This window comes from Corvus kubaryi, unplaced genomic scaffold (genome assembly GCF_017639235.1).
Source record: "Corvus kubaryi isolate FWS band 111438036 unplaced genomic scaffold, C.kubaryi_AGA036_p1.0 74, whole genome shotgun sequence".
In the NCBI taxonomy this organism is placed as follows: domain Eukaryota; kingdom Metazoa; phylum Chordata; class Aves; order Passeriformes; family Corvidae; genus Corvus; species Corvus kubaryi.
Window position 1 is genome coordinate 9,561,880 of NW_024582061.1, and position 9,048 is coordinate 9,570,927.

The 9,048-nt window shown below is 42.9% G+C and overlaps 1 protein-coding gene across 1 annotated transcript in view; it reads right to left on the minus strand.

The window, feature by feature from the left end:
- Positions 1-8,518, minus strand: part of FGD4 (FYVE, RhoGEF and PH domain containing 4) — a 105,337-nt gene extending 96,819 nt beyond the window's left edge. The window contains exon 1 of the mRNA XM_042050606.1: positions 8,305-8,518. Within this exon, the coding sequence (XP_041906540.1) occupies positions 8,305-8,416 (112 nt within the window). The 5' untranslated portion in view covers positions 8,417-8,518. The remainder of the gene's footprint in view (positions 1-8,304) is intronic.
- Positions 8,519-9,048: the final 530 nt, after the last annotated feature.

Below are 9,048 nucleotides of genomic sequence, written 5' to 3' on the forward strand. Positions count from 1 at the left end.
CTCTCACCCCTTGACTGCATGTCTGGAATGCTGTCCTAAAGACACCCTCTTTGCTTGATCCAGGACAGGGAAAGGATGTAAGGGAGTTTAGAAGCATGTGCACAACCCACCTCTTGGGTTATTGTGTTTTGACTTGCTTACACCCTTCCACAAACACAAAACCCATGGCAATTACACCCTGCTGCCTCACCTACCTTGGCAGGCTTAAAGAGCACCTTAAGAACCAGCTCAGGCACCTGCATGCCCTTCACTTGTAGGTCTGGTGAGCCTGTTTGTTCCCTGGATCAGTTATAGATTAATAAATTACGAAGAACACTGTTTACTGCATCATCATGCATAACTCAAGAGCACATGAAAGTAATTACAGAGCAACAGTCAGGTCAGATTACCAGAATATGGTCAACTTAAGATGCTGCACTACAGCCACTCTGCTTTCTAAAGTGGACAATGTTTTTTAGTAGTAAATTGGTGCAACTTGCTCTGAAATTTGAAGTACATCTTAATAAAATTCACATTGCTCTATATTTAGAATTAAAATAAGCCAAAACACAAATGCTGAATAATTTTATGCACTGATAGGAATTCTGATTTCATTGTACATACCACAAAAATCAGGTGTTTTGCAAAGTCTTCCCAAGAGCCACATTTTACACAAGAATTTCCAAGCTTTTTTTAAATACATAAAAGCATTCTTTTAAAGTTTTAAGAATTAAGAATTTTCAGGCTTTTGAAAGCCATCCCCAGGTGTCTCATCTCACATAACTTTCTTGAATGCTGTAGTACTGCTAACCCATAGGAGAATAATTGAAGTACAAAAGAAGTCTGCCCTCACAGATGAATTGCAACCACCGAATAAGGAGAGTTAGTGTCAGACTGAATAAAGAGGAATGTACAGTATATTTGTATTAAGACAGGGACATTTTGGCAAGAGTCAGTTGAAGAAAAGGCTGATAGCAGTATAATGGCATAAAACTGAAAAAAATTTCAATTCTATCAAAAACAATTTACTTTTTCTGTATCAGTGACTTTGCATTGATTCGTAACTCACCAGTTCTGAAGAGAGACCTAATTAGCCAGTAAGTTTAATTTCCTAACTCAGTTACTGATGTTAATATAAATAATGCATATATACTAGTATTCAATTAAAGAAGTGAAGTATCACAGACAAGATAGTGAAAGGTGGTAAGTAGGCAAAGAGGATAGTAAGGTGGTAAGATGGCAAAGAGGAAAAACGTTATAATAACTCACTGTAACAAGTTGTCATCAAGCTCTTGTGATAGAAGACAAAATACTGAAAAAGCAATCTGTCTTCAAATACTATTTGCTTTAACAATTTTACAGTTCAGGGAATTTACAGAGTTTGGGGTTTTTTCAGCCTGCTGTAGACACTAACTTTGATTTTTGATTTAGAATACCTGTTTCATGGTAGAAGAGAAATTAGGAGCCTGGTCTCCTGTGGGCTGCCAACACTACAGCATTCAAGAAAGTTACGTGGCATACGACAGACTGCTGAGTTTAAGCAACCAAATGTCTCAGCCTGGTAGGAAGATAAACCCTTAAGTAAATAAATAAAAAGTCTCCCTACCCCAGCTTTCTATCTGGAGCTTAAAGACTGGACAGTCCCCACAAGGACCAGTGACTGGTGGGGACAAGGATGCTCAGCCAGAAGCAGAGGCAGTGCCAGGGAGCTCTGCACTCTCTCCCTACACCTTCTAAGCCACCAGGAATGGGTAGGGGGTCTGCACTCAAGTTTTCCAGGTTGAGGCCTTTCGTGCTTCACAGAAACAGAAGACAAACCGAAGATGGAGTTAGAAACTTCTCTGTTGACTTCTTTGTGCACTTCCCAAGTGCCACAAAGTCCCCAGTGGTGACCAGCAGAGCCAAAAGCCTGGCACAGAACATCACATGCTCAACTAATAAAAAGCCAAACCCTTAAAAAGGCCAGAAGAAATTCAGCCACTGAATCAGTCAGTGATTTTTAATCATTGTTCACCATTGTCTCTCTCCTAGCCTCATCTACTTCTGGCTACACCAGCATCTATGTGAGAGGGAGGGAAATGCCTGCAGTTACCCATGAGAGGAAGGCTGCATGTCTAAGCTACATTATTGCCTGTGCTGCAAGACATTTGTTCAAAAGTCATTAACAGATCACAGAATTTCATGTCACACTACAATTCCACCACATTTTTCCTTCTTTCCAAGCTATTTAACTTGTTTTACATTAACATCTGACATACTTAACATTAATACTTATAATGAACGCTATTTCATTGCTCTGTTCTACCTTCCATTCAGTGTCTTTTGCCTCCAATTTTAACACATTTTATGCTCCACTTTACTGAGTTTCAGTGCAATCAGCGGTGTCAAATTGCTCTGAAACTCATTAGAAATACATTTCTTTACATGTCTAGTTTTGCAGACTACTGTAGCAGTTAATTTTTCTTCTCTCCTGTTTTCACTCAACTCTCTATACATTCTGATACCACCTTACTGCTGTGTATCTGCACACCAGGGCCACATCTGATTTCTACATGGCTTGCCAACATTTCAACAGAACCCCATCCTCCCTTCCCTACGTTTACTTCAAAAGTCTTTTCTTCTGCTGAAGGCTTATCTCTGTTAAAATGCTATTTCGAAGGCAGCTAGTTGAAGAAACCATTAAGAATTCTTCTTTCAGTTTTCTCCTTTATGCTCAGGTTATTTACATAACCTGGTGCTCTGGGGATACACTCCCTAAGCAGCATTCTCTCTCTCCTTGTCAGAAGTACAGGAGTTTGTTGACAATGGCCTAAATATATTGAGCTGTCCTCTGCTACACATTTGATTAAAATGTTTTGACCATCAATAGCTGGAGGCAAAGTTTATTCACAGATTTAACACGATGGAAAGAATCATTCTGATCATCTAAGTGTAAATATTCATCATGGATTGCCTTATATTCAGAAGAGCTAATATCCCATTCTGGAACAAAAAGCCATTTTTCCCCCCTCATAGAAAGAGTTTCAGCTACAAAATTCACAGTGAGCAATTTCATTAAAATACTGAATTGACAGAAATGTTCTGAAGAAAATCTACCCAATATTAAGAGAACTAGAGGAAAAAGCCCACAAGTGTCTCACTTTAAAATTTTCTTGCTTCATATTTTTCCTGTCCGTCCGACAAATCCTTCATCCTGGGAAGATATCTTATACATCAAATGCATAACACTACTTTAAGACACAACACTGCAAAACCAGCAGCTGGAGTGCTTTATCACAGATCTCACTGTACCCAAGACATACTGACAAACAGTGCCAAATACCAAATGCCAGTTATGAACAGGATTTTGGCTGGAATGCTGGGAGATGAGATAGTTCCTCACTAGGAGTTATGAAGTGGGGGAAAAGTCTGATAACTGCAGCTTTAAGCAGCAGGGGTGTTGACAGAAAAGGAGCAAAATAATAGCCAAGGGTAAATCACAACTTTTTTTTTAATTAACAGCTTCCTTTGTCAATGTTCAATTTTACTTGTTACCCAAAAGTACACATTTCTTGAATAAGCTCTCCTTTTCCAATCCAGAAATCTCCCAATCACATCTGTTAATTTATCTACAAGAGAAACCTACTCCTATGATTCTGTACAACAAACTAATTTGTACTGGGTGTGCAAATTATTACTTTCCCAATTTCAGCAATGCCTAGAAGCATTTCAGCAATGGTACTTACCAGAACCTCAGTGGTTTTGGCCTCTCAGGGTGTATTTAATAGCAGTCTCTAGAGCAAGGAGCAGACTTAATTTTCAGCAAAACCATGTCAAATTGCAACTCTCCTTTGAAATCTTTTGTGTATTGTCACTAGAAAGTCAATCAGTGAATAAAAATTCTAACTTATTTAATGAAATCAACATCCAGATCAACAGGAAGTCAATATTATAAGGCCAACAACAATTATTGGGTAAAGTAGACATTGTCAGGCAAGAGCTAAATAGACACATCAAGCCAACCCAAAATACACATATACATGACTGGATAGTCTATGAACTAAACAGTACACTCTTACTGGCTTTAAGGGGATTGTTTTGATCCTAAATGTTTGGAGAAGAAGTGGGGGAAGAAAGGATAAAAGCAATGTTCCATTTCTTGGCACTTCCCCACATTTGCTTCAATAGAAGGCAAGGGTAATTAATTTGCTCCACAGAAAGAGGAAGCGCTCTAATGACAGGAAAATGTATTTTCATGCAAGTTCTGCATAAAGCAATTTTTTATGTTTTACTTTCCCTCATTTTTGAAGGGAGAGGAATATTTAGAAGCAGCTTCCTCATATTCACCTTCCTCTCTCAACATTTTAAAGTATCAACACTCCTTGATAAAGCTCAACTTTAGAAAAATGTCAGAAAGCCTCCAACCCCCAGGAAGGCATGTAATGCAGCTATTTCCCTTTGTCATGGTCTCTAATGCACCTAGAGATGCAAACCACTGCTAAGACTAGTCCTAATGATTGTATAGGTTTTCCCTGAATACACTATACAAAAAATTTTCAATCACTATAGACCAGTCAAAATGCAAAAAATGCAGTGTTATACAAAGCCAGGAACAAGGAGAATAAAAGTCCAATGTTCATTACTTTATTTTCAAAGGTAAAACAATGACAATGAGAAACTGTCAGGCAGGGCACAATTGTCCTTCTAGCTTTTAAAAAATAAACAACAAAGACATTTTTCAAAGACTAGAGCCGCATGCTATTAGAGTCTCAGTTATCTCCTACTGCAAGGTGGAAACCCAAAGATTACTGGAGTTTCTTTAACATAATCCCATCAAATCATATCCATTTACAGGCAGAGATACAACAGCAGCAGCGAGGAACTATTTTTTTTCCTGACAGTGTTAGAAGACACCTTGCTGCAGTGAGTGCTGTCCTGAATGCAAATTGCCTCAGCTCCCCACGAGGCAATCTGCAATGTCTGAGACTGCCAACAGACAGCACAGTGCCAGCAGGTGTACATTTAGGAAGTCGGTGGTCAGAAGAAAACATTCCAGAAAGGGTGAAAATTTGCGCTTCGGTGCGCAAAGGCAGGGAAGCAGTGCAAAATTTGAATGCCACAGAAGCTAATCTAGTTTATGTGCAGCAAGGCCAGAGGTGACTGTGCTGATGACAGGAGTAAGCTATTTCTTGCCATGAAAGTGAGTTACTGTGTCCCTGTATTCTGAGTGATGGCTTCAGACCTTAATGAAGTTGACTACATGGAGATAGAACCTCCTAGGGCAGCTTGATCCTCTGCAGAATCCAAGTGGTGCCACACTCACACCTTGCAGAGCTCTTGGCTTGTGGAAGTGCTGAACAAGCAAGCTGTGGCCTACACCTGTTTCTTGGCAGGAAGCTAATTTTGAGTTAACATGCATACACACACTTTTGAAGTAAAGATTCACTCAAGTTCGCACAAACTCTGAATTCTAATTCAGCAGGAAAAAAAAAAAAAAGACGCCAAATCCACAGCAGGTACTCCCTCCAAAAACAGATTGTTAATCACATTACTCCACATAATGCCCTTCTCTAAACCATCTCCAGGTACCAGGTTTGACATTTCCCATCCCTTTCAAAGCATCTCTGAAAACTCAAGTACTCTTTTGTCTAAACTTTTAAATTAATGTCAACTTGTAATGAGAGAGAAATTTTGCTTTGTCCTGTAGGTAGTTAAACACACCCAGCTTTTTCAAACTCACATGTTAATAAAATATAAATGCCACTTTGCACATGACAATGAAGGTGAAGGGCTGTAATGTGTGGAAGAGCAGAAAGATTTTTCTGTTACGTATCAGACACTTTGATTGCAATGCACAACAAAAGGCTGAAGCTGTAACAGAAATCTTAAGTAGCTCATCTCAGCATCAGCAATGTTTGTAAGCAACACCAAGAATGGAAACACTCCTTGATGTTCTGTCTCCGGCACAGAAAAGCTGCAACATTCCCTCCTTCATCAATCCAGTGTCAAAGGCTGTGAGGCAACTATTGAGTGTACAGGAGTTAAAATAGTCTTTATTAAGTCTTTGCACTAATTAACACACAATTTACTAGTTTGAGAAGAGTTCTGATATGTTTGCCATATGCATCATCCAGAATTGTTTCAAATGCATTTACAGCTCATGAAACAGATCTACTTTCTCGAGTTCCTTTCCAGATAAGGTTCTGAGACAATTATTGCCTGAGTCCTGTCTCCCAGGCAGTAATGTCAGTAACTCTCATACTGCACAACACTTGGCAGAGACAAGGATTGGAGATGGGCTACACTAACCCCTTTCCTGTAAGATTTTCAAGCAGGTCAAAAGGCATATTGCTGCATTAGAAAATCCCTTTCAGATCCAGTTAGTGTTTTATAAGCCAGAAATGTGTAAACACCTGGTTTTTTGGTTTTTGAGTTTTTTAATAGAAGAAAGAACACATCCAGCTTCATATTGCAACTGCGAAATAAATTTATTTCAGGACCAAGGCAGTCTGGTCAGCTTTTGTCAGCCACAGAAGCAAGTGCAGTCACATTCTGGCCACAGAGAGGGAAACTACAAATCTGTCCTGGGATTATTGGATGCTGAAGAACTTGCTCCAGTGGCCTCTGCAACAGGAAGAGCAGACAGGGAGCCAAAGTCCCACTATAACAACAGAAGTCATATTCAGAAGGTTTCTTCATCTCATTTTCTGGGAGAAATTGATTATGAATGGGAAAAAAAAGACATGCTTTATGCACTTACATGGAGAAATCATGACCAAATCTCCCTTTTATTTCCCACATATTTGGGATTCATTTCCTTATCATAATTTGTGAGGTTTCCATACTTAGAAGTCACCATACAAGAAACTACTGTGAGTTTGGTTATTGCAGTGCAGGGACATTTGATTAGCAGGATGTTGTTCCTGTCATAGCCCTCACAACCTTCCTGCAATCCAAAAGCCAGCAAGAGTGGTCACACTGAAAAGCTACACCTTGCACAAATGTTTAGTAAATAAATCACCTGGTGGACTTGGTGTGTGCACAGATGAAAAGAGCAACAATAAATAGATTGCAGATGAGTATAAATACACTACCCAGGAGTCTATGGTTAAAGTAAGCAACTGCAGAAGACTAAAGAAACTAAATTACAAACTAACAGAAAACACAGGGTCCTGGTTTTAAGTACGCCTCTATTAGAGATTAACAATCCAAGTCTACATACTGCAGACACAATTACCAATTCCTCTTTCCCAATATAAACAAACACATAAAGCCTTGGGGAAAAAAATCCCACCACAAATAATAAAATTGTGGTTTCATGCACAAATCCAAAGTCACTACACATTAAAGCTAAAATAAAGGATTCTGTGAACAGCATTGTGATTGTCTGTTCTTTTCTGTGCATATTCATTGTTAAATTAAGCAGCCCTCTTCACCAGGAAGTCATGGAAAGACTGTCCCCAAGCAAAATATCCCATCCTGGTATTTGACATGTCATAATTCCCGACATTATAACAAGCATATGTCAGAGATTTCAAGCTTTATTTCACCCACTTTGCCCTCACACACCCATAAAACCAAGATGCCATGACACTGCAAGCACGAGAGCACCATGTCACGCTTACTGTCACATCACAGAGTTCCGACCTAGAAATGTGGGCATGTATGTGTGTTAACTTGTTGATAGAGGACAACTTTCCAAAGTTCAGACTTTACAACAGTGTACTTCTTCAGGGTGGCCAAGGTAACAGAGGTAACCAGCCTGAGCTGACTGTCCCTTTCAACATTATGCATGAATGTTGTCGCGGCTACCTTCTGAAGTGTAACATGTCAAACAAGTCTAGCACAGGTTGTTGCTGAAGGGGGAAAAGTGAGAGGCAGTAGGGAGGGGCAGATGCAAGACATGGTCTGTCAGAGGGGGAACATTCCTTTCCTGCCATCCTAAGAACTGTTAGTACAAAAGTCTTATATATAAAAATATAAATAAACATATAATATTCTAATGCACAACAATGTAACAAACATAGATATGAAAACAAAGTACACCTTAAGTACATTTCCCGCTGAAGGTGTGTATGAGCCGAGCTGCCCGCGGCTCCAAAGGCCCGGGGGACGTTCTCCTCCTAAGCCCCCGAGTCCAGCCCCTGCGAGCAGCAGCCCCGCAGCCACCCCAGCCGCAAGCCCCGCACGGCAGAAGCTGATACGCGAACGTCCCCCGGCTTTGGCGAGGGACCAGCACTTTCTATCAGTACCCGGCAGGCGGAGGAAGCCCCTGGGCGCCAGCCCGCACCCAGCCCGCGGCCAGAGCGATGCTCCCCGCTCCCGCCGGCAGCGATGCGCTGTTACCTGCGGGGGCTCCCGCGGGGCCGCTGGGCGCTGCTCCGCCGGCATCGGGAGCGGCGCCGGATTTCCTGCGGATCGCCACCCTCCTGAAGTGCGTGCCCTCGGCTCCGCTCATCCTCGGGGCGGCGGAGAAACGGAGGAAGGCAGATTGAGGGAGAGGCCGGGGGGTCCGCAGCGCCCCCCGCACTGCCCCGAGGGCAGCGCCTCCCTCGCCGCCCGCCTGCATCGCTTGGCCCCTCACCTGCCGCCGCTGCCCGCCCCGCCTTCCCTCGCCGGCACCTGGCCGGGCACCGCCTCCCGCAGCCCTGCCCTCGCTACCTGCTCAGCGGCCGCCGGCCCGGGGCGAGGCTCCCCGCCTGCATGGCGAGCGCAGCCCTCCGCGCCCGTCCTGTCGATGCTCGACGACTTCCCCGAGCCGGGCGCCCGCAGCGCAAGTTCCCCCCGCGGGCACCGCAACTGCTCTGCTTCCTCCCGGAGCCTCGCCGGGAGACCCCGGCCCCGTTCCCGTGGGCGGCTGCGGGAGAGCCGCCGTGGGCCGGCCGCGCTCTCCCTCCGATCACCTCCGCAATGCCTGCCCTCCGAGGAGAGGCCCAACTCCTGTCAGACGTGGCAGGAACATCAAGCTGGCCGTAACGCCATCCCTCGTGTCCGACGAGAACATTCTGAAAGGCATCTCTGAGTCCCAGCACTTAAACGTGAGTTTTGATGCCAGGGATGGAGCTGCAATACTTCCATCAATAATAATTC